The 25,994-nt window shown below is 43.8% G+C and overlaps 1 protein-coding gene across 1 annotated transcript in view; it reads left to right on the top strand.

The window, feature by feature from the left end:
- SLC25A26 (solute carrier family 25 member 26) overlaps window positions 1-25,994 on the top strand; it is an 86,179-nt gene that overhangs the window by 58,574 nt on the left and 1,611 nt on the right. Inside the window, exons 6-9 of the mRNA XM_065642304.1 lie at window positions 1,342-1,386; window positions 12,870-12,939; window positions 20,957-21,021; window positions 22,480-22,553. Of these exons, the coding sequence (XP_065498376.1) occupies window positions 1,342-1,386; window positions 12,870-12,939; window positions 20,957-21,021; window positions 22,480-22,553 (254 nt within the window). The remainder of the gene's footprint in view (window positions 1-1,341; window positions 1,387-12,869; window positions 12,940-20,956; window positions 21,022-22,479; window positions 22,554-25,994) is intronic.

Genomic DNA, 25,994 nt, shown 5'->3' with positions numbered 1-25,994 from the left:
CTGAAATCACTCATGTTACAAAGAACATTTTGAGCATGTACTACTTTTCATGGCAAAAGCTGCGTAAGTGCTTTCTGAGACTAATAAAGTGATGCATAAACTACAAAGTTAGCCTACATAAGGGGGAAACTGATCTGACATGCATCGTGCTTAGGGAAGGAAGATAAAAGTAGAAGAAAATAAATACGCGGAAGACGATTTGAAACTGGGGCTGGCTGGCTGAGGTGGAGGAAAGAACTGCAGAAGCATTTAGGAAGGGGCAAAGCAGACCTGCAGATACAGCTGTAGGGCAACTCTGGCACAGGCTGCTCTTTTCCTAGGGAATCCTTCTTCCAAGATATCTTGAGATAGATACCTAGGCTGGAGATAGCAAAAGCAGGATTGATACCTGAGGTGGATATTGGCTTTTCAGAGTGGTGAAGGAAGAGGAAGAGCCAGAAGAACTTAGTGCAGAGATTGGAGGAGGACAGAACTGTAAGGGAAGGCAAACGTGGAATGTGATGTGTCTTGTTGCAAAGAATCACTCTGTTCATGGTGAAAACTGACTTACTCCATGTGTTAGCCCTGCACAGCCTGCAGAGCTGATGGAGATGTATGTTTGCTTTTTCCCCCATGTGTTAAGAGAGTTGGTCACGAGGTATTTATCAGGGCAAAATCTGTAAAGGAGCTGGAATTGCACAGGCACTGCTGGGGACACATGGCAGCAGGAATGAGCCTAGACAGAGATACGGGCTGTTGCTGGACAGAAGAACTTTTTGTTGTAGGTGATGAGAAAAGAACCACCAAGCATCTCCCTTGGATTTTGCTTGGGTTGTGGTAGCTTTTCACAACCTGCTTTAGTTCTCTGGGGAGATTGTTAATGTGAGATCACTGGGAGATGTTCAGGAAAGGTTTTTCTCTGCATCTGATGCCCAAACTGCAAAGCCCTGGTTGCAGCACAACTGTTTTCTGCTCAGTATTTGTGAGAGTGTGTATTGCTGAAGATTTTTTTTTTTTTTGCCAGGCCTCAGGAGTGTCTCCTGAACCATCCTTGTGGCTTTCTTGGCTGAGCATCAAACCAAGCGTGTCCCTGCACTAGATCATACTGCTTATTGCTCTTCTAGGCCACCCTGGTAACGATACATTAACCTCTCAGCAGGGAATGTGATAAACAAAGTGAAACCAGTCATTGAATGGCAGCATACATAAAGTGTCCTTAAAGATTTGTAAATGTAATAAGCTGCAGTTTGCTGAGTGAACAATAACTGTTCCTAATTTAGTCAGTCAAGGAATGTGCCAACCTAATTTGCTTTTGTAACATTATGTTGTGTTGTTTTTTTTTTTCTTTTCCCACCTCTCCAGATTCCTTTCTCTCTGGTACAATTTCCTCTCTGGGAGTCCTTAAAGGTAAGTCCCCTTTAATGATAGAAATATGTTATACATTTTGCATAGGCTATCCATGGTAACTTATCTAACTTGGTTATCACAATTACGGTTGCATCCAAGAATCAGTATGTATGTACCGGCCTACCTGTGCATGTGAAGATCATTTGCCTGAATATCTGAAAAAAAACAGGGAACATCTAACCATTGATATGTGGCATGAAGTCTAAATTTTACTCCCCAGCATGCCAGAAATCATCTGCGACCCTAGCTATTTTTACTGATTAAGGTGGGAACCATCTTGTGTTGTGGCTCTTTGTTAATTTTATTTTAATTTTTTTTAGCACTTCAGTCCTCGAGGTAAGAGGCAATTGCAAATGATACAGAGAAAACTGATTTAGCCTGGGTTTATAGGCAGGGAGAGACTCTCAGTGCATCACTGGCAAGCTATTTTGATTGGCAGTGTATGCGCTGTTTCAAAGGTCATTTAAAGAAGGTGTCAACTGGATGATCTTCTAATAGTGCAGTCTTTAGAATGATGTGTTGTTCTCCCACTAGCTGGTTGCTTTGTTTATCATGGGCAGAGTCAGCGTCTAGATTTTTGAGCACAGAGTTGGATGTGAAGTCATGTAATTTCGCTGTCTCTCTGCTTTTTCCTTTAACTCACAGCAAAAGATTACAGAAAGGTCAGGGTTTTCTCAGGTGCTTTGAGATCCTGACTTGAAAGCACAGAAAATTATTGCAGAGCATTAAAACATTGTAGCAAAAATATAATATTTATAAGAGAGGAGCTAGAGAGAGAATAATTTTCTTCTTCTTAAGGGTGCTGGACTTCTGAGAAAGCTTGGCACTGAGACCCCAACTGGGCAGAGGTACTGGGAAGGGTGGGAACCAGTGGTGATCTTCCTTGCTCCTTGCTGCTTCTCTTGAGGGAAGAGGGCTTATGTTCTCCTCGGTCCTTGTATGCTTGGTTGGGTCATTAGCTTGTCCCCTTGTGTGTCAGTAGCTTGGTTTGTTCTGGAGGGACAAGCCCACAGTATGAATGTTTGCCTGTAGAGCAGGGGCGTCAAACTCATTTTCACCAGGGGCCACATCAGAGTAGTTATATCTATATAGTCCTAAAATTACATTTGGCCTTTTGAAGGCAACTGCGAGGCTGGTGTGGCCCCCAGTGAAAATGAGTTTGGCACCCCTGATCCAGAGGCTTCATGGAGTCAAATATAAATGGGAGTCCCAAGGCAGGAGGAGCATGAAGAGCTTTCCCAGAACAGACCTGTGTTTTGCAGAGGATTCCATAGGAACTCCACAAGCTTGGTCTGATGTGGTGTCTGGATATCGTTCCGTTGCACAGGGCAGCTTTGGCTGCCTTATTAGGAATCTGTTTCCCTGCCAGTGTCGAGGAATGACTTTCTGTAAACTCCTGGGCAGTGATACTGGCCTGACCTGCTAATTGTTAGTGCGGCAGCCGTGTTTGGGAGCAAGAGGTGGCAGTGCTTAAAAAGTACAGCCTTCTTGCCAAAACCACATAAAACAGTAATGTTGTGTAGCTGTTTTCAGAATGTAAAGTTGTTTTAACTAATGTCCACGTAGCTGTGACAATAAAATGTATTGTTTAGATTGCGGGCTTTAAAGAAGACTGAATTCAGCTAGCTACAGGAGTGAGTCACTTAGGATGAGACACGGTGTTTAATCTAAAGAGGCCAGTGCAGATCTGAAGAGAAACAAAACTGAGTTAGTTTGTTCCATGGACCAGTTGCGATATATTCTGTGGAAGCCAGAGTAGAAAATGGCAAAAATCAGTCTTGCATACTCCAGTTGCTTTGGCTCAGGACACGGAGAGAACTTGAGCTTTGTCACATCAAAGCCAGGCAGTGAAAACAGATTACGTTTTGTTGGTCTGAATGAACCTCTTAAAAAAATTGCCCTGACAGTACAACAAAAGAGAAAAATCATTATGATCTCATCAACAGTGGCCAGTAGCATCAATAGAAGTATGATTCAGGGTAGGACTTCTCATGGGTGCATGAAGAGACAGTAATTAAGAAGAGGTAGAAGTGCAAAGGACAAGACACAAGCAGTGTGCAGCCTCAACACAGAAGAATTTACTGAAGCTGTTGGTTAGATAATGCCTGAGGGACTATTCTGCACTGTATTAATGGGATTACTTGAGAAAGTAAATGCGGGAGCAGTTGTGTATGATGTGTGTGGATCATCTCGCAAAGGAGGACAATACAAGTCCTATGGCTGTGTCATTTTTAAAACCATTAGAACAAAGTTATGTAAGCTGAGGGATGATAGACTCAGTCTTATAATTCCCCCCAAAAGCTAATCACTGTAAAAATGAGGAAAAATATCTTCCCACTGTAGAAGACGGCTCGTGAGGCACATGGAAGAAGAGTTTCCTTTTTCTTCATGTATGTGCTGGCTGCAGCCAGCAGCAGGGTATTAAGCTTAAAGAAGCCTAATAAAGGCTTGTTGTAGGCAGCAAATCAGGCGTCTCTGTATCCCATTTTCTGTGTCTGCTTTACTCCAAGCTGCTATGATTATTCTTTATGCTTTCAGCAGACTTTAGCCACATATTTACATGCACAGCTTTCTTCTGTCTGTGAATGTAGACTAATTGTCCTATATGAGAGTAAACTTGGGTATCATGCACTAAACTAAGTTAGAAGAAGATTGTACAGATTACTGAACTACAAGGTTACCTACACTGTGCGTGCTGGAAAAGGGGGTATTGCAGTAATTAGCATGGAATAGATACTGCTTGAAATAGTGGCTTTACTTCAAATTGCTCAGGTGAACACAGTTTAGAAAGAGTCAATAGACTAATTTCTTGGATCACAGTGACTCAAGAAACAACAGTAAAGAAATGATGGTGATTTTAATAAAAAACAAACAAAAACAACAGCAAAAACCCCCTCATTTTTTGGATGTAGGTAGCATCCAATGCTACATTGTACACCTAATGTCCTTTCTCTTCCCAGTTCTTAATTTTTCCATATTTCGAGTTAGGTACAGATTATTGATACACACCAAAGGGGAGAAGGAAACTGTGCTATGAGGTATCAGATATCAGGACAGAGATTGTAATTCTCTACTAGGGTGAGTTAATGTAGTGCTTCTCTGTCTTCTTAGCCTTGCAGCTAAAACAATTTTGAAGTCTTCTCAGAGTTCAGGACAAGAAGAAGCATTTCATATTTCATTGACTCCACCAGCCCTCGGAGGAGCACCATGGCTGATTAGCACTGGGGAGTCTGATCAGGTTTAGGTTCTTTTAGGTGGGGCTAGTGCTTCTGATCCCTTCTCAAAGCCAGCTGGCCTTGAAGAATGGCAGCAGAACATAGTTGTGTGCTTCCTCAGTGCCACCTGAGCACATTGCTCAGTTCAAGTTTTGGAATAACATTGTAAGATACAGCCCCCTTGTAGGCTGCCTTGGAATTTCCAGGGTGCCTCTGTAACTCGGTTTGGAAATACTGTGTATGTGTTCTTCATTGTGGGAATTTCAAATTAGAGGGCCGCATATTTGGCATGAAGTTGTTGTGGGTTCCAGGGAGCCTGGTGCAGCTCTCACTCTCACCTGCTGCCAGGGCTGTGTCGTCTCCACTTATATGACTGTAACACTGTGAGGTTCATCCCTTCTGTGTGATCTTCTATTCTGCTCTGTTCAGGCACTTTATTCAGCACTTCTAATCATCATATCTCAATACCTACCATCAGTGCATAAATTATTTATCATTTGTTTCATGTTGCATTTTAACCCATAATTTTCTCTTTTAGACTTAACAGAGAAAAAAGACAACTTCAATTTCTGCTGTGGGGATACTACAGGAATGCAGAGCATCCTTTTTTTTTTCCCCCCAACAAAACAGAGTTTAAAAAAACCCCACAAAATCAGGAGCCTCTGGTTAGGTTTGAGTCCAGAAACATCTTGTCAAAAGTGCCTGCTGCTTTTGTCTGAGTGGAAATGGTCCTCTCCCTCAGAGAACAGTGCTGTAAGATAAACCCATCTCAGGTGAAATAAGACTCAGTCCTCTTGGGTTTTATTTTTCTGCATGTTGGCTGCACTTCAGAGCTTCTGAGAGTTACTCCAACACAGCTGTACATAGAGAATGCTCTCTTTATAGACCAAATGTATTATATGTCTGGAGTAAAGGCTCTGGTAGCCAGTGAGGAGAGAAGGAACAGGCAGGACAGGAGGAAATAGTTCTCAAATGAGTAGACTTGAAAAATAAGGGGTTCTTTGGTTGGTTGGTTGTTTTTTTAAGGAGGGAAAACAAACCTACTATCCTGGGAACCTTTTGTCTTTTTCATTAGACACGTCTGATTCTGAGATGAGACACTTGGTTGTTGCTGAGACTGTATAACGTCAGGGTCCGGCTGACTTCACCCTTCAGACCGTGTGTGCCGGCAAGTCCTGCTCTTGCGCACGCAGCCTCTCTGGGAGGGCTGGCACAGACCGTGCTGCTCTGCGGGCCCAGGACCTGCAAGGAAAGATAAAAATCTTGGGCTGACCAGGCTCAAGGTGATGTCCTGGCTCTTCTGGCACTCAGTGGGGCCCAGATTTCTCTCTTTTGTCTTACTGCTGGGCGAAACCTACAGTGAGCCCATGTGTTTTTTCTTTGTCATTGGCTTTAGCAATAAGACAGGTCTCTCAGATCTGTAAGTTTTAGCAATTAACAGGTGTTTTATAAGGAGAGATATTTGGTCGGATCATCAGAGGCAACAGCTAGAGACATGGAGGTGAGATACATGGGCAGGTCCCTCTTGTGGGATTTTGTAATGGCTGTGGTGGTATGTGATAGTGGTGTAAGATGCTGAACAAGGAGAGGAATGCTTTCATGGCTTGAGAAAGAGAGAATGGTTTGAAGGAATATGCACAGGCACTTTTCCACCCTGTGAAATAAGCAGGGCATCACAGTAAAGAGAGTCCAACTATTCCTCTGTGAGGCTGAGCAGCAGCAGCAGAAGGTTGGTTGGACCAGAACAGAAGTTCTCCATGTTGTTCCTAAATAGGGCTCTGCCCACGCAATGGAGAGCAGGCATGGGATTTGGCTTACACTTCCTTCAGTCCCTTTTTTGTGTTTAGGCTCAGCTATCGCCCCAGGCACAAGGCATTTGTGTTAGGGGAACAGAGCTTGGGAAAACTCCTGGTAGACTCGACTACAGATCTACATGAAGGCATTGGACATGTACTTGTTCGCTTGGTTCTGTTAGTTTGACCTCCAGAGAGCTCAACTTCTGGGGACTGGTATAGACAGCATAATGTGTGAATAATCCTGGTTTGAGGGTGGGCTCAGCCTTGCTTGTAGCTGTCAGTGCAGACGTGCCTTTGAGACATCTCTTGAAGCGTGCTGTGCAAAGACTGCTTGGGGAGTTTCCGTGGAGGGCAAGGACTCTAATCTTGGTTGGAGCTCATTGCACCTGATTTTTAAAGTTAATAAGAATGAAAAGTTTACAGAATGCTTCTGCCCAGGCAGCTGAGGTTCTCAGCAGTAATACGTGTTTATAACTTGACCATTGAAACAATAAACCACATGCTATTTCCCTCCTAAAATTTACAATCAAATCTGTTGCTGTTTAACAGGGTAAGTAGAAAATAGAGGAATGTAGCCAAACTTGGCCTAAAATGGCTTTCCCTGCTCTATAGGTAGGTGACAGCTTTCCTTTTTTCCTGGAGAAGCAGTCTAGTATTTCTTTTCTGCTGTGCTCAGCTGCATATAAGAGTAAATGAAACCCAGGCCCAGCTTTAAACCCATTTCCTTGCAGGCAGTGGAAGTGTTCTACCATACCTCGCTCCCTCTTTGAGTAACGATCGGGCTGATTTAGGGATTAAGTCCTAACCATTAAATAGCTCTAACGTGTCTGCCATTTGCTTAGGTGCTGTATCAGGAAAACAGATTTCCACGGTGGCGTTTCAAGGCGTGATGTAACTTGTGGCCAATGTGGCGTGTGCATGCCATTAGCATAACGGCTGCATTTTTCTCACAAAAGAACAATGTACCCAACAGCTGTTCAGCAAACAGCCCTCGCTTTATTAGTGTCACAGTAAGTGTCATTCACACACTCTTGAAGCACAGTTGAAGGAATGCTATATGCCATCTGCACCAAAGAGGAAGAAACAAATGCAATCGTTACTTACAGCACTGCAGACACATTTGAGAAAGTCAGATGGTCTGGCATCATCAATGCAACATTTAAAACGGCAGGAGTAGAACAGGCTCACGCAGTCTGTAGATACAGAGCCAGATTGTGATGCTCTTGGTCATGCCTAGACCACAAGCGGTTCTCTGGAAGTTGCTGAGCTTGCCAATGGTGTCTGGTAGATATAGACATAATCAGCGTGAAGGGCTCATCATTCGATTCAGATACTTGCTTCTTGCTGAAGAACCTTAAAAGACTTATGTAGTTTTTCCATGTAATTTATTCACACAAGCCTGCATGAAGCACAGATTTATTAGCAGGCGGTAGCAGTGCAGATGCTCAAGGAAAGCTGTCCTAACTTTGAAGTGATTTTTCAGAAGTGCATTTTCCTCCCCAGACATATATGGACCTTTGTGCCATGGAAACTGAGCGTAGCTGGCATATTATGTTCTGCCTTGCCATGGAAACGCTGTTTTGAAGACATTTTCTTTAACCAGGCTTTTAGCACATCCATTTTGATTTACATCCAAATGGATCACAGACATCAATGCAGTATTACATGGGGAGAAAAAGGGAGTGAAAAGCTTTTAACATGAAAAATACGCTGTTGCATGTAGGCTGACTTTTGTTCTCTTTCTCTCAATTTATCTAGGATTTGTGTGGGTTTAAATCTAGGGTCAAATTCAGTACGGGCATAAGCGAGCACAACTCTATTAGTGTGAATAGAGTCTCAACGTTTATGTCAACAGTGAACTTAGATCATTGAATTTTTCCCATGTTTGGGCTTGCATGTTTCCTGCAAGATAATATACACATGTACTGCACATATGCCGCACATATGCACATAAAATTCACTTGGAAGGATGTTTGGCTCTATGCTTTTTGACTTTATGTATAGAAACTGCAATCAGCTTATGAATTTTTTGCTTCTCCTGTAGCTAATGTGCCATGCATCTGTAAGGATCAGCCATGCAGAATGCCACATTGCAAGTAAAATACCTAGTAGCAAAGACAAGCATGAAAGTTGCTTTTCTTTCCTCAGTCTGCAGAGCTGCGCATGCACACAAATCTATGTGATTAATTTAGAGAGGTTTTTCTCCTCTCTGTTATCATGAAGTTGAACACTGCCTTGAACAGGGGGTACATAGAAATACTACAGATGCTTATCATTGGACTGAATTGTAATATTTACTCAGCTGCAGGCCTCAAGTTCAGTCTATGCCATGAAGTCTGCTTGCTTCTTGGTGCCTGAAGACTAGCAAGGCCAAGGCAGAGGTGTCTCATTCTCTGTGATGCTTCCTGCAGCATTTGGGGTGTTGTTCTGGTCATCGGGTTTGAGAGCGGTGCGAGTGTTGCACTTTGCCAGGATCACCACAGCTTAGATGTCCTGAATATAGACCAAGAACCAGCACAAAGCTGACAGATGATCTCTGCCCCAAACCTTTACCACAAACACAAGGCAAAGCTGACAGACATACAGAGGTAAGGAGTTGCGTGAACTAGTCAAAGGTTTGTTTTTTAGATTGAAAGGCCTTTGGTATATCCCAAGAGAGACTTTTCCAGTGCACCTTCTGCCCAGCAAAATGGGGTGTCCTTGTATTCTCAGTATCAAAAGAGCTAAATAATGTTTATGGCAAGCAGCAGAGGACACTGGCCTATGGGACAGCATGAAATGGTCTGGTTAGGAAGAAAAGTAAGGTTCTGCCCACATATAAGACTCGAGCCTTCTCTGCGAACATTATCCCTGTGAATAATTGGAAATCTGCATTCAGGATTCCTACTGTGTCCCATCCCTTGAGGATACACCCACTGTATTGCTTTACATGGTGCGGCAATGCACAGCGAGATTTACATATATATCACATAAAAGTGTTTACAAAAAAAATTAGCCTGTGATTGAGCTGGGAAGCTGCAGAGGGCCCCAAATGTATGAGTTTCCATGCGCTTCAGCCAGAAGATTTATTTCCAATTTGTTATTCATAAGGGAAGAGCGAGAGATTGGGATGGGGTCCTTTGAAGTGGAAAACAAAGTCTTCTATTCAGCCTTTAGCTTAATAGAATACACATGACACAGGCTTGGCATGGCGGCCCGCTTTCATGTAATGTGCTCCTTGTCGTTTTGCTTTCCTGGGCTGTGAATACTGGTGGGAATGGGTATTGCCCTGGAAAAGTCTGGTTATCTCCAGCTGCCTTCTGCAGGAGGAATACAGTGTGAGCAGGTAGGAGCTGTTTGGTGATGGGGAAACCAGACTGATCCAATTGTTGCAGTCGTGTTGCTCGTGATTCCCGGTTTATGTTTTATATTGAAAGAGCATGTGTAGAAAAAGCAGTGTAGTTGCAGGGCTTCTGCAGGCATTACACGGGTGCTTCTGTCCTGCTGGGAGGTCCCTGAGCAGGGAGCTGTGACCCGCGGGCTCCGAGCCGGCCTCTGACACCTGCTTTTGTGCATGACCTGAGCTCTCACTGTTATCCCTGGAGTGGAAGTGACTCTTCTGAATTTGTGCAGCATGTAGGATGGCAGAGCGTGATCTAGGCACTGTATCCCTGCAAATAACTAGCGAATCTGTCCAAAGTTGGTGTTTTGGGTATATGTGTGTGGACCCTGTATTTCTTTCCAGGAGCAAGGCCCTGTTTTTACAGTGATGTTGTTATTACCTATATCTACAAGCCTCTAATAGGTTCTGTGCTTTGTCCTGTGTTAGTACTGTTAAAAATATGCTCGATACAGCACAAAGGCAAGTGTTTGTGAAGAGCTTGCAAGCCCAACATACTGCAGAGCCCTGTCAATTGGTGGCTTTGTGGGCTGTGAGAGAAAACATGTGTGACCTTCAGCACATCAGCTTGGCCCGCAGTGCGAGTGTGGTTAGAGAGAATTTGGGTCAGAATCCTGCCGGTCTTCTTGGCCCTGTGGTACGTGTTCCTCCCAGCTTCCTCCAGGATGATGTCCTCCTGCCCCACTTCTCTCTTGCTATTCTGCGTATTCAGGTTTGGAGCTCTGGGTGAATCACCGAAATCAGAGATGGAAAGAAATGCATGAAGTCATCTCACCCTGCCCTTGCCAACGCAGGATTATTCCCCACAGTACAGTCTGGAGTGCCTTCTCCAGTCTATTTTTAAATGACTCAAAGGAGAGGGCTTTCCTCTCCTCCCTGGGGAGGCTGGCTCTGCTGTTCACTAGACCTCACTGTTGGGGAATTTTCTTCCTGTTCTCCAGCCTCAATTCTCCTTTTCCCTAATTTAATTGAACTGTTCCTGGCTCCACCCTTCTAAACCATTTTCTGTATTGCTTGACTATTGCAAATACCTGTTGTCAATTTGCAGGCGTAACGGATGGGAATTCATCACCGTTTGCCCTGCTTAGGAAAGGCTTTTTGTGCAGAACTGTACTGGGAAGCCAGGCTTTATCAGAAACCAGATTTCAGGGCTACATGCCAAGAAGTGAGAATGACCTTTTCCTACTTCTTTGGACAATGTCATTAACATAAAACCCCATCATGACTGAGAATAGGCTGGGCTTCTGGCAAAGTCATGAGCGTCTGTATTAATGTGCTGGGTTTCCTCTTAGTCCTCCAGCAGATCTTCCATAGTGCTTTTTTGCATATCAGAAGTAATGTCTGACTTTTTGGGTTTAGTTGTAGATGTATAGATGTTTGGAGAACATTTAATGAAAAAAATACAGTAATTCTGTTTTTATCGAGTGGCTCCAGAAGTTACATTTCTAAACCCTGACTTTCAATTTGAGGTTTCTTAAGCACCTGAGTTGTTTTCAAAATGGGTTTTGAAGGCGGGATTTATGCTTTGGCAATACCAAGATGCTCTGGAAAGCAGCACCTTTTGTCTTAGGGGGCACACATCCAGCACGTCTGGCTAGCAAGAAAACTGTGTGTCCAAAGAGTGTAAGTCCTTCCAGAAACGCGTCTTACTGGTTTGAAGAATTATGAATCCTTATTTATTTATTTATGAGATGAAAATCAGTTTCTGCTGTGGGTGACAGCAGAATAGAAGCCCATACTGAAAACACCAGGAAAAGAATGGCTAGCATTAAAGAGACTGAAATCCCTTTAGTGCTTTTTTACAGCAGAGCTGCAGCTATTTAGCTATGGCAGGATACCAAGCAACATTGTGGCTGGCCATTGTTGCTTGAACAGTTTGATTTTTAAAACATTCAACTGAAATATAACCACCAGCCAAGTTGGAAGAAGCAAGTCACAAGGCCAGTGTGTTAAATGAAGAGTCAGCAAATGAGGGAAATCGGTTCTCATGCCTCGATGGGAAGTGGCTGCACTGCCGACCAGGAGCCTGAGAGCAGTCTCTCAGCCTAGCATAGCTATCAGGTTGCTTTTAAGAAAATTTTATAGTATAGAAGTAATATGGCTTTAAAAAGGAGGAGATAGTGCCACAGCCATAAAATAAAATTATTGATTTCTCTGTGGTAGGCCTCAGAAGAGCTGTGGATTCCATGCCTTTTTGCTCAGCACTGGATCTCACATCATAAACTAGAAACCTCTCCTCCAGAGAACTTCCAATGTTAAGCATTTCAGGAGATGGGGAAGGGGTGATGGAACGGGGTGGAAGAGGAAAGAACACAGTGACCGTAGCTGGCATAATAAAATCATCCCACGCACCTTGGCTTTCATTGCTGATACGGATCCTGCTCATCAGAATGTTTGATGTGGTTCTTGATATGTGTATTTTAGAAGGCACCATTCTTGGTGGTGTTTTTAAATGTGCATGCTTAAATGATGCTGTGAGTTAAATGGAAGGGAGCATGGTGTGTGGGAGCAGTGGGGAGGAGGAGAGTGTGTGGTCCCTAATGATGCCAAGTGAAAAACAGAGACACACCTGCTCTGGGATATAATGGGAGTGATAAGAGTAATTTCTTAACGATGGGGGTTTTTGGGGGGTGTGAGGGGAAGGGTTGGTTTAAGAAAAGTAGGGGGGCAAACAGGACTTGTATCTATTGTTCGTTTTAAAGGGGAGTATTTGGTACATCTGGGCTGAACTGATAATGGTTCTTGCATGCTGCCCTCCCCGCTCGGTGTTTTGCTTTGCACTGTTTTATCTGCCGAAAAGAAAATAAATTCACAAAATATTTGCAAAGTTGCATGGCCACAGGCTTAAATACATACATCTGAAACCTCTGAAAGCAATTTGCTTCAAGCCCTCCTCAGTCCCAGACATCTTTCTCACTCCATCTGCTTTTTCAAGTACACAAGTTCCTTGGGAAAAATCGCTTATTACATCACTGAAAAATGCCACAAAAATAGCTTTTCACTTAAGTTCCCATCCTCAGAGTTAACTCACATGGGGATCGGATAGATTCAAACATTTAATAACTTTTTATTTTCCTTTCTCTTTATACACAGGATCTCTGGTCATGGAAGCAGGGTCACGTGGTGGATTCTTGGCAGTCAGCAGTCTGTGGAGCTTTTGCAGGTGCAAAGGATTATATGTTATACTGGGAAAGACTAAAGAAGAAAGAAAAATGTGCAAATCTATTAAGTATAGCAGAACAACATTCCTTTGTAATTCAAGTTTGTTTAGAAGAAAACGGATCCAGTTGTTGTTTGGAAATAGGAAAGTCAGCAAAGGGAAGGGGGGAAAAAAAAGACTCAAACAAGGTGTCTGCTTGAAAGACAACCAATTTGTTTTTGACAAATTTCTGTTATTTAAAAACCAGGGGCCTGTCACTCAGGCTTTGCGATTATTTCAAAGTTGATTTGTAAAACCCTCATCCAGGAGAAACTTTGCTTGGGTGGGGGTTTGTGCAGCTGTCTGCTCTGAGCGCTTCCCCAGGGCCTGAAGTGATTGCAGCGAGAGGCCGTGATTCACCATTCATGTGACAGCTCTGACAGCCGTGTAGATTAACTAGAGTCAGGAGAGCAGAGGCTAGCGCTGCACAGCCCGGAGGCAAAAGCCTTCTGTGGCAAAAAAAAAAAAAAATGTGGAGGACGAAACATCTGGGCAATCTCCAGACACTAGAACAAGAATAAAGAGTGGCAGAATACAATGCTGCACTATTTATTACCAAACAAGCCAGAAGTTAATTGAATTCTTCAGTAGGCTTGCTTGATTTTAGCCTACTGTAGTTGTTTCAAAAATAAGGGAGAAAAAAAAAATCAATTAATGACTCATCAGTATAGCTGACAAGTTTGAGGGAGGAGAGACTCAACTGTCTTAATAGAAAAAACAGATTAGTAGTTAAGAGATGGATAGCCAGAGCTTTACCCCAAGGAGCTAAAATACATTTCGAGATTCCAAACAAGTAACAGAATGTGTGGAAAAAATAAGTCCTGTTTAAAGAGAAATTACAGCATTTCTTGAAATAGAAATTACCAAAAGCAAAGCTTGTTCTTTGATGAATTACAAAATCAGAGCCATTACGTTGTGTGTAATTTTTTTTAAAATAAGCTCTGTTAGGGGAACTGAAGTATTAATAGCAGTGGAATTCCAGCAGAGACTGCGGCTTCGTTTTGCTGGGTGCTGTAACTGCATGACTGAGAAAGGGTGCGTGGCTGTAACTGCACACGGTTTAGTAGAGAGGGCATGTGAACTGTGAGGGAATGGTTTAATTAGAATTGATTTCATTTTGGGGCAGTGGGGATATTTTAGATGGTGGTCTTGTGGTCTCTTGTGGTCTTGTCCAGCTGTATTTTCTATGTTTATGTGATGGGAAGGGATTTTATTCTGCTTAAAATTTGGTCTGCTGTTGGATTTTACACTGACTTCATCAAATTATTGCAAACAAAATCAGAGCAATTGGACCATATGATTCATTTTTTTTTTAAACAAACCAAGCTATCAGGCTAAAAATGCTTTAAAATGCAATCTGTGGGTCTGCAGGTGCGATAGGGGATCATTAATTTAGCTCTGTTGATTTCTTTAGAGTCAGATTGATACAAATACTGTGTTCAGGCATGTTCAGAGAGCTGGAAAGGTTATCTGATTTACCCAAGGCCTTGCGGAGTAATTTCCTGAAGTCCAATTTGGTACCTCAGCTGGAAATTTAGCCCAGTTCCTCCATTTCCTTCTCTGTATTTCTTGATTCTGACCAGCTGTGCTTGGACTCACTACTCTTTGATGGATGTTCAGTAGTGTGTGCTTACTTTCTAGCAGAAATGTTGCAGAGGGAGCATCCAGAGGCACAGTCGTGCATGGACAATTCCCTCCCCTTTGGCAGACGGTGGCGAGACCCAGTACTTTGTGCTGGAGGAGACACCGGGTCCTGGAACAGCACTGAGACTTCCAGCTCCATGGTCGTGGGAGATGTTCAGCCCAGCTGTCTTCATAGGTTTTATTCCCCAAGCACAAATCTTTGCAGAACTGGAGTCCTATTTTGTAGATCATGTTGTAATTGGTGATTAGATGTATTTTCTGCATTATCCTTCCAGCTTCACTTCCTCCAGCCTGATTTTCCTTCTCTGTTGTTTCCCCATTCTTTCCTTTTCACCAGCAGTATTTTAAACTTCCTTTTTCATGTGTCCTTTGAGGACCTGCTTCAAAACTCAAAAGGTTAAACTGGTTTGGGATGGGAACCTTCCCCTTCCATCTCCATTGCTTCTGCAGACACGTAACAGGCAGGCCCTGTATTGATCTAATCCAGCACTGTTTCTGTTTCAGTGAAAATATTTAGCCTTTTTTCTGAATGGAGGCATTGGAAAAATAATTTCCCGCTTTCTGAAGAATGGTTAAAAATTATTAACTGGCTGCATGCAGCTTCAAATGAGTGAAGAAAAGAACAGGCAAAATTTTGTCCCTTTCTTTCCACTCTAAAACAAAAATTACGAAAACACCACCAGTACCCTGTGAATAAAATAAAATGGACATATGCATCTGAATGATGTAAAATCATCATGTTATAAACCTTAAAAGGAGAAGTTTTAAAAAAAAAAAAGACTTCTAAATGCAGTGATGCTTTCAAATGCCACTGTGGTAGTAGTGGGGTGGTGAAATCACATAGACATGCTCTTCTCCTGTGTTCTTTGCCTGAATTCAATACTTCTAAAAATATGTTAGATATCCTGACAGAGCAAGGTAATAAGCACAAACAAACTGTAAGAAAAGTCCTGTTTGGCTTCCCTTTATTTCCCTGTGTGTATTGGTTAGTTCCTAGCTAAGTCATAATCAATTATTTGGCAAAGACAGAACAAAGAGCAACAATATATTGAATTCCACCCTCAGCACCTGTGAAATGGCAGCGATTTCAGCCAAAGTGTTGTGAGAGGTCCGACTCCTCTTTGTTGAGTGCACATGTGTAAGATGTATGTATGCGATCCGTGGGCTTTTTGTAGAAACGTAATAGGCATGAGCATAAATATCAGAAATTTGGAATCCTATTTGTCTCATCAGTTAATAATTTAATCCCTGGAGGCCTTGTCCAGCTATATCACCATCTCTGGTGTCTCTTTGGAGCAGCCAGGGAGTGAGAAAAGGTGATATCTGAGCAGCCAGTAAGGAGGATCCCAAGGGTAGATCTACACAAAATGTTAAGCCTGAGATTGTGTTTGAACCAAACCTTCCCTAAGGATGTCTGAGCTGCTTGGACACCAGCCCAGATTTGGGCACAGGCTTTGGTAGGCTGGAGGTAGAAGAAGGAAGCACATCCCCGTGCGGTGGGCAGGCCAGGCCTGATGGAGGCTGCGCTCCCTGCTCAACTCTTCTCTGGGCTTAGGCTGCCTGGCCGGACCACTGCACCGTACCAGGGCAGGCTGTCCCACGTGAGCTTCTGGGTGGATTTCATGTGTCCTCCATGGACGTGGACCGGTGGCAAGGAAATCCTGCCGTGGGGTGTTAGCTGTTGGGAAAGCAAAGTGCTGCCCTGGAGCAGCGAGGCAGCTCCAGTTTGTCAAAGAACCCGAGTGTCCATTTAATGTGATTGAAAATTGCCTCCGCTAAAGATGTCTTCTTTCTCCGTACTGTAAAAAAAAGTGTGGCTTAACATTAATAATTCTCTGTGTTGACAAAGTCACCAAGAATGGAGGTGCAAGCCTAGTGAATAATAAAGCACTAATGAGAGCTTTTTGCACATTAACAGGGAAGACTTCCTATCACTTTTGTTTTGATCTAATCTGCCTTGACAAGATTACACACTGTGTCTAAAAGCCTCTTTATAGCTCTGAATAAATTTTTGAGTAGTTCTCAAGATTTCCCTGCAGTATCTGCTTGGGCTGTGCTTCTAACCCTGAACTGAATAAATCCCTGGAGGAGTGGTGCTTTGTTTCTTGGTATTTCTGCTGAAATCCTAAGAGGTTCTTTCTTGGGTCACTTTGCCATTGGCAGCTGGTGTTTCCACAGTGATAAAGGACCGGAATAAACTTCCTCTTAAAAATTTAACATAATGTCAATAAAAGTTCAAATAAGAACTCATTGATTAAAGAGTTCTGAAAAAGACTGTGAACTTGGAAATCAGTCAGTGTAAGAGGATGCCGTGAGGTTTAGTTTTTGGACCTGTGTGACTCAGTTTTTCAACCTGGATTTAGGATTCAGTCCTGAATCAGTCCTGGGTAACCTTCAGATGTCAGAACATAAAATAGTCATGAAGACTGGCAATAATACAGCTCAACCTGATTTTTTTTCTTTTCCTAAGGTGGACTAATTCAAACAAGGGCATTAGTCAAGCACAAATTCCTATCTCTGGAAATGAGCTTGACCTGAAATCGGCTGGTGTTGCAGAAGAGCATGCCGGGGTCTGGCCAGATGACAGAAACACAGAACGTGATGGTCAGAAGGGTTCCCTGGTCCCTTTGGAAAGGGCGAGGAGAAGTTAAAATGGTACAGAAAAAAATATATATATATGAGGACCGAAGAACTTGTCTTCCTCCCTTTACAGGATCTTATTTGAGAAGTGTGTCAAAAGAACTCATGAAACATTTTCCTATAGCATTAGCAGCAAATTCTGCAGGCAGTCCCCTTACTGTGAGGACCTAGGGTTATGTTATTGTTCTCAGGTGAAACATTTCACTCTGTTCTGATGCTTCTCAGTTTTCATTTGCATATGACAGCTAAAAAGGGTAGGAAATGCCGGCAGGAACCTTGGGAAATATCTTTAGTCTTCAAGACTTTTTATTCGTTGCCAAATCAAGGTAAATCATTCTCTGCAGATGTCTGTCACTAACACTTCCATCAAGAGCTGGTCACTGGGAAAGCGTGAGTAGCAGAGGGATTTTCTGTTTAACACCCTGCGCTTGGTAAAGTTGAGCTGCTCAGCTGACATGTATGAATATACCATGTCCATTGTAATTTCTTGGGAGACAGGTGATGAATTTTCCACTACTGCGTGAAGTTTTATTTTCCCAGTAGAGGAGTTTGTCACTCTGATAGAAGTATAAACAAGCTAAGAGCCTTCTCCCATGTGCAAATCCATCTTTATGCCTCCTGGCTGAGCCCAAGTCACCACCAGATCCTTCTAGGGCAAGGGAGAAAGGAGCTTTCTCCACGAGCGCATTGGTGAGTCTGTCTGTCTGTCTGTGCACGGACTGCCTGCCAAGGTGCCTTTTTCTCTTTGTCGGCTCCACAGAGAAGCCAGAATGATGAGTGTAAGGCTGGATGTGTCTGGGCCTTTCTTGTCCACCTGATACTTTGATACCTGGTTTTCCTGGCTGCTGACTAGTTGAGCAGACTCCAGCCTTATGGGACAGCTCTTGGAGAATTCAGTGGCAGCAGGAATAGACTAAACGAGTGACTTAAAGATCTGTTGGCCCTTACTGTGTATTAGACAGTCCAGTGCACAGCCCTCCTATTTTGAATGAGTAGACTCTGGTTGTACAGATTTGTATCTCTTGTATTAATTTGATACAGATTAATATTCTGAAGTTCTAAGTCTCTTTACCTGGTTCCAGTAGGTGGGACTGAGCAGCACCTCACTAGTGCCGTGGCCTCTTCTTGGATACCTGTGTACTGACGTTGAAGAAGTCACTCTGAAATTACCTTGGACGTTTAGGGTTAAGGCTGGAGCTCATTCATTTTGTCAGACTCGCTGCCTTCAATAAAATGCGGTTCCCAACACATGCTAGCTTTAATCTTGTGTTTTGTCAAGCATAGACAAACTTGCATTTAATTTAGCCACTATCCTGCCGCTTGTTGTGCTTATGAAGCATTTTATTGTTGCTGTTGTCATTCTAAATTGATTGGTAAATCTGTACCAAATACTTCCCGGTGATGGAAAAAGAAACATTGAAATGTTAATAACGAAAGAGTCTGAAACATCCAGATGTTAGCTGGGGAAAAAAATGAAAACCAATCAGCTTTGATTAAACCTTTCAGATAAGAATTTGAGAACATCATATCAGGATAAATTGTGTTTGTTCTTATCACTCTATGAGCCAAAATTGAAGCTTCTACCAGTAAGAAACTGTTAGGAACAAATGCTTAAAAAAATTACTGGGATCCGATAAGGGAAATAAGGTAGTGTGACTTAAGTGTTACTGTCGACTCTGTAGCTGAGTGATGCATTGAGATTTTTTGTTTGATACAGGCCTGACAACCATGTGGTTTGCTGTTGAATTTTATCTTGGTCTGTGGGCAAAGGAAGGGCTTCTACATCCAGACTTGAAAAGCCACTATTTTCCATGGAGATTATTTTTACTGTTCTAAAAATACATCGCTGACACGAGTACCGAAGTTTCTAACCAGATCATTCTCTCAAAGCCTTTGGGTCATTTACTCAAAAACTGGCTCGCAGTAAAAAGATTTTTGACCTTAAAGAAGATCCAAGAACAGGCTGGAATTTAGTTTAACTTACTCATAGTTTCTGCTTTGGCTTCTTGAGTACAACCCATTTTTCTGCTTTTTAGTGAGGTATCACTGCTAGAAAGCTTCCGGCAGAGTGAACCAGATGGGCCGAGCTTGCGTGAGCAGAAGCTGCTCCTAAACCAGGAGTTTTGGGCTGTTCACTACCTCGGCTTCCCTGCTATTCTTGTTTGAGATCCTGCATCTCCTGCACTGTCATGGGACATTACTTAATTAACTGTAGGAAGTCAATGTAGGGTACCAGCTGGCGTGATCCCTTTCTAACATAAAGCAGGGGTTTAGTATGTTGAAGCCAAGGTGCTTGAGAGAGAGAGTTGGACGTAAAAACTCAAGCTAGTGGGGAAGATGGATTTTTTTTTTTTTTGTTACTTTACAGATTTTAAAAGAAATGCTTTTCCCCCTTCCCAAGAAAAGAAAGAGATCGATTTTTCTACATTCCATAAAACTTGGAACAGAAAACAGGTTATTTTTAGCTTATTCCCTGGGTACTGTGTAGGCTTCAGACTTTGGAGTCACTTTGCTCCCTGCTGTAGCAAATACAGGATTTATACAAGCTCCAGAGAAAAAAACAGGAGGAAGAAGAGAGAGAGATTTCAGAACAAATGTCTCTCTCTTCTCCACTTTCTTTCTTCACTTACTGCGGGACTGCTCCTGCATTTTAAAAGTTTCCTTCTCTTTTACTCTTCCTCATTATGAATTACTTGCTTGAAATATTGTGAACAGAGGAGAGAGAGAGAGATTAGAGTTAATTTTAGGATGGGGAAATAAGGCAAAGGGAATAAGATCCTGGGAGAAAAAGCAGCAAAGCTGATCCCTAGGTAGCACCAGAGGCCAGGCTGTAACCACAGGGTTAAAATATGGAGACAGACACAAACAGATTTGTGGGTGAGACGTGCAGATGGTTAAGCTGACGATTCCTGTCTTTCAGGGGGAAAACCACAACTGAGCTGGCTGCTCCGAGTGAAAGTGATGAGCTCCAAGGGTGAAGCTGGGAAGTGATTAGGGAGAATAAAAATGCCCATGGGGTGATGATGGCACTTGTGGCACCAGACTTCTGACAATTTCCGAGACGCATGGGCAGTTTTGCATTGTTGTTTTCCAAAATGGAGTTGATCTTGTTTGTTGGAGATGAGCTCCATCCCAAACACTGGTTTATCATTTTTCCTTGAAACAGAGTCCCAGGTCTGACAGGTGAAGTCCAGATCCAGCCTGTCTGTATCTTGTGGAGAGCTTTGCCCCTGTGTGTCTCAGGTGCAGAGCATCTTTCCTCTCTTTCTAGCATTTGAATGGCTGGAATTAATTGGCAAGGCGTAGCACAGTAGGATGAGCTTATTCTCTCAATTTTTGCAAATGAGCGAGCAAGTTCTTCCTTTCAAACTTGTCTATAGATGTTTGGAAACATTATCCTTCCAACTTCATATGTTCATATGTGTACAGAGCTCAAAACAAAAGGACAGTAATCTCAACGGGGATGTTTGGATTTACAATTAACTAGTATAGAGCTGTTTCCTTAAGTCAACACACAGGAATAAAACACTCTGTGTACAGACCTTCGATAAATGTACCTGGACTCTGGTGCGAAGAAACATGCTGTAGGCATTAATAATGGAGCAGTGTTGACCACAGCCATGGGAATTATAGGCAGTGTGGCATTCATATTCACCTAACAATGTCTCACTTGTGTTTGGTATTTTAATTTGCTCAGGTGGATTTGCAGCTGCAGTCACCACACCTCTCGATGTAGCGAAGACGAGAATTATGTTGGCAAAGGTAAGGGCGAAGGAGGCCAGCAGACACGCCAGTGAATGGCTGGGGTAGTTCTACAGTTTCTCTATGGGCATTACAGAATAAAATCCAGCACCTATTAATAACGATTTCTGCTCTTGTCCTTGAAGGAAGGATTAGATGTGAACAGGTTCCTCATGCAGAACTAATGAAATTGTTGTGTTCCTTTCCTTGAATTGCTCTTCTGGTCCTTTCCCAAGAGAGCTGTCTGAGAGGGGCTGAGGCTTGTGCCAGGCTTCCAGAGTCTCCTGCAGTGTCTTTAGGAGAAAATCCTTGCAGAGTCAGACACCCAAAGTTAAACTTCCCATCAGGGATTTATTCCTCTCTTGTTCTGATAATTGTTGGGCTTGAGTGTGTGTTTGTGTGTCTTTTCTGAGGAGGGTTGGCACTGGATTTTCTGTCCTAAAATTTTAAGCCATGGAGTTTGTCATGGTTTACATCTGCCAACCAGGGGAGAAGGAAGATTGCTTTATAAAATCAGTAAGTTTAGTAAGTAGTTAAACTGCTAGTAAGTCTACTGTTCCCATCGGCATCTCGCTGATCCAGAGCAGAGCCAAGCAGCCCCACGGCTAAAAGCCTTCAGCAGGTAGATATTCCTAAAGCCTTTCCCTGCCCTGAAAATAGCTGTTGTGTTGGCAAAGGTCAGGCATCCCAGAGGGTCTGTGGATGATTTTTACCGCATTGCTCATGTCCCTCAGTATGGGGGTGGTTTTTTGTTGATGACATGCACCTCCCCAGCCGAGTCTCACACATCTGTGCTCACCATGTTGCTGTGGTGTGTATCTCATTGCTGGGTATTGTACATGCTGCAGCTTCTTTGCCTTTGGATAGTGTTGGCGATAAAACTGTAAGAACTGGATTTCATTTCTGTCTGCTGCTGTCCTGAGCAACCAGGTCAGCGTTGGTAAGGGAATGCTGGCGCTTTGGGATGTTCTCAGACCATTCAAACAGCATCTTTACATTAGTCATCTCACACTAACTAGATCACACATGTAATTTAATTGCCTGTAGCCCTGCTGCTTGGCCTTTTTTGCACTCAAGGCATTTCTCACATGTAATACACTACTTATGTATTTTTTTAAGTAAATCTCGAGGCTGCTGTGTTCTTGCAGTGAGCAGCAAAGTTGCTTGTTGGTGCTTTGACACTGCTTACTCCAGCGTCAGCTGCTGGATGTTGAACTGGGTGTAGTGCAGAAGGGACTGGAGCCCCACTTCTGTAACTAACCAGCTCTGTGACCTTGGAGTCATCATTTTGTTCTTCCATGCTTTGCTTTCCCTTTCTGCCCTTTGCCTCATTCCTGGAGACAAGGAGCTTTTGCCTGTGGCTGAGCTAAGGTTGTTGGGATGTCTGTAGTTGCTGTGAAGTAGCACTAACCAGGGAGCTCAGTAAATAACTAGACCTCTCTGCCAACAATTTCCCATCTCTCTCTTTCTGTGGTGCAGGCTGGTTCCAGGAACGCAAGCGGGAATGTTCTGGCCACCCTTGGTGACATCTGGAGGACACAAGGCCTGTCAGGGTAAGGACATTCTGCAGAAGCGCATCTCGGGTGTTGTGTGTCTGGGTGTGTTGTGGGGCAGGAGAGGATGGGATAGTCTGCTTATATTTAAATCCTGTCATACAGAGAAGACTTTTAATTGCTCTACACATGCCCAGGGAGCAGCTCTCAGGTAGCTAGGAGCAAGAAGGTTCCTCTAGGGAGGTCTAGTGTCCTTGCTTTAGCACTGGCTGCGAGGAATGTCCAGGGAAGAGCACAGAAACAAGGCATTATTGGGGTTTTATCCGTGGTACAATCTCAAAGCTTAGCTCCAGGCTTTGGAGGTAGGAGTGCCTTTGTGTTTAATGGGCTTTTCTCCATGAATGTGTGCATTTGTGTTTTGTATCCATTTAAACTTTGGGCACGCACACTGTCTTGTGGCACTGAGTGCCACAGATTGATCTTGAGGTGTGTGGATTATCCCTCCTGAGATGTCAGGGAAGGCCAGCGTAGGAGCCACATGTCCCTTATGGACGGTCCTTTCCTCCTCCTGGCAATTTCCTACTGATTTGAAAGCACCAGCAAGTTAGAGTTCACGCCCTGTTCCTTTATATTGGCTGTTCTTACTGTGAAGTGTGATGGGAGCACGTGGTGCCAGCAGCAGGGATGAGCTGAAGCAGAAGGAAGGGAGCCCTGTGCTCCCTGACTTGTCCTTTGAGCTTCCCGTCACGTCTGGGCTTGAGCACATGCCCACTTGGATTTCTGCAGTGAGGCACTTGTTGCAAAAATGCCAGTTATCTGAGACAGACTTGAATGCAAAGAGTAAGCCTGAGCAGCCACACACAGCTCTCCGGCTGCTTTCCTCCTGTAAGCAGGGTGTGGAAATATTCTGCCCTTTCTTCTGACCAGCTGTAGAAGTTTGGGGTGATGTCGATCCAGTCTCTTAACTGCCTTGATTTACCCAGTCCTGAGACAGCGAATTGCTCTTCTGACCGGTGTTGTGAACAAAAAGTCCTCTGCTAGCATTTGTAGAACATTTTGAGGTGTTATAGGCTTATAAATGATTACTGTTTTTTACAGGCACCTGTTTCATTTACGCTACCTTGCCCTCTTTTAGTGCATGAGTCATACCAGTTATTGACCACTTGTAGTGAATATATGTCTTAAACAGCTCCTCTGGTTCATGAGATTGAACCTGTGCTTCCTTTGGTAGGGCTTTTGTCCCACCTGCCCTTGGCCTGGAAGAGAAACGGGGGTTTTTTGGAAGCTTTACTTGGGGCTTTTCACTGTAATTTCTCATAGGTTTTTAATCTGTTTGATGTGGCCGATGCTTTCAGGGTGCTGTTTTAACACTTGTAAACTGTTGGCTCGAAGCAGCCTGCACATCGCAGCTTTGCGGGAGTCAGTTTTCTCTTAATATCTGATCTCTGCTTGCCCAGCTAATAAAAGTTCAGTCCTCTTTCTACACATGTGGGAAATAGTTAAAAACAAATTGCAGGAAGTTCCTGAACACCGATTCCAGGAAAACATCCAGCTGTGCCCCCCAGCAGTGCTCAGAGATGGGTTGTCTCAGGTTGGCTCTTTGAGATGATGAAGTGACCCGGTGGTGGATGAGTTTTGGGTCCTGTGTGGCTTGGTGGACTCTAGGGCACATTTTGAAAGTGGCTGGGATGCTGCTGATGGCAGCTGAGCTCTGAAGGGTGTGAAGAGGCATGGATTTGGCTGCGGAAACCTTCCCCTTTCCCCAGCCAACAGCAGAAAATAAAAATGTATGTTTGTGTTCTTTTCAGGGTGTTTCAGCAGTGCCCTTTTCTAAACAACCCAAAATTAAACTGCCTAAAGATAGTGCCCATGGACTAGGACCAAAGGGAACACAATTCAATTGAAATCAAAACAATAAGCGATCTGGAGAAAAAGTAACGTGTAAAGGAGGCCAAGCTGCATCAGCTGCAAGGAAAAGGAAGAAAGTCTTGGGAAAAATAAACGCAGAGGCTGCCATGCCTGCTGCCAATTATAAATCTATTAATCAAAACCAATAAAAATGTCGGGCTTTTTTGGCCAGTTGCAACATGAAATGATTTATGGCTCCTCTAATAAATCTCATACTTGAAGAGGAGGAATTCTAAGGGCAGAAAGATGCATTGCTTATTGCCACCTTATTAAAACCAGAGTGCAGGGCTCAGCTTCCTGGTCTGCACCTAGTAAATCCCTCTGCTTCATGCCAAGAAATTTCACATCCCTTTCTGTCCGGAGAGAGCCAGGCCTGGGGCGGGAGGTAGGATAGGGATGGAGCGAGCAGATCCGTGCGCCTCTTCACTCTTGCCAGTGCATCAGATAAGCCATTCGCATGAAAACATGTTTACTTCTTGTCCGACTGCTTTTCACACAAGAAGGTGGTGGCTTTTGAAAACTGTGCATGGAGCTTCACAGTGGCTGGTGAGAAAGGCAAGAGTTATTAGATAAATCCAGTGAGATGGTTTGTCCCAGCTTGTGTGTAGATGGGAACAGAGCTGGTGGTTTGCACCAGGTGTCCTGTTCCTTGACCGAGATTCCTGGTTGGGGTGGACATGGACCACACTGCTCTCCAGAGCTGCATCTCGCCGAGGTGAGTGGTGACAGCAGCCCCCGTGCCCAGGGCTTGCTGCTTTGTGAAACACAAGCTGCCCGCAGGAGTGAGCTCAGTGCAAAGCTGTAGTCAGATGAAAGTGGTATTTTTCTCAGTGTGGCCACCTCATTGGTCTGGAGTGTAGTGCAGAGGTTTTGTGGCTGAGCACACAGCACCTTTTCCAGGACTGGTCCCTCTCTGCTGCCTCCAGGCACCACAGCGCCTTTTATAAAGAGTAACTTTAGACAGCGGTTCTGGTTAGTCTCTATTGAGAAAGAATTTGCTCTGGTTTGCCGAATCGTTGCCCCAAAACATCACTTTTGCTGCTGGAACTGTGCGATTAGGTGTGTTGATAGGCTGAGAGCCCTGAAACGAAGAGCTGCACCCTGCAGGGTGTGCATGTGGCTGGGGAGGGTACGCGGTGCGGGTTTAACACCTGCAGCCAGGCCTTGCTCTGGGATTTGAGCGTGATTCGCAGATTTGTGGCTCCTGCAGAGCCGTTCCTCACACAGCTTGGGAGAGCGCGATGTGTCTGTACCTGAAAGCCCGTGTTTGGTCCTTGCAGTCACTGATGTGCTGTGTGTTTATGGCAGATGTTGGTGATGAGAAGGTGGGGGTGAAGCCCTCCTGCCCTTGGTGCTGGGTCCGACCAGTAACTGGGAGAATGGCTTAAGCAAAAGGGAAAACACAGCCGTGGAGAGAGGAGCGGCAGGGTGCCAGGTGAAATCTGTGCAAACAGACAGCAAATACAAATAGGCGGCAGACCTGTGCCCACCAGAGAGGTTTCTGGTGGAGCCAGCAGAAAAAACCCCAATTTCTCTCATCTGCTGACGAGGGCAGGTGTGGCCCAGCAGGGACCAGTTTGGATCAGGCCCGCA

The sequence above is a fragment of the Caloenas nicobarica genome, chromosome 11 (genome assembly GCF_036013445.1).
Source record: "Caloenas nicobarica isolate bCalNic1 chromosome 11, bCalNic1.hap1, whole genome shotgun sequence".
NCBI classification, from domain to species: domain Eukaryota; kingdom Metazoa; phylum Chordata; class Aves; order Columbiformes; family Columbidae; genus Caloenas; species Caloenas nicobarica.
Note: the sequence above shows the minus strand (reverse complement) of the source record. Positions and strands in the feature narration are given on the sequence as shown.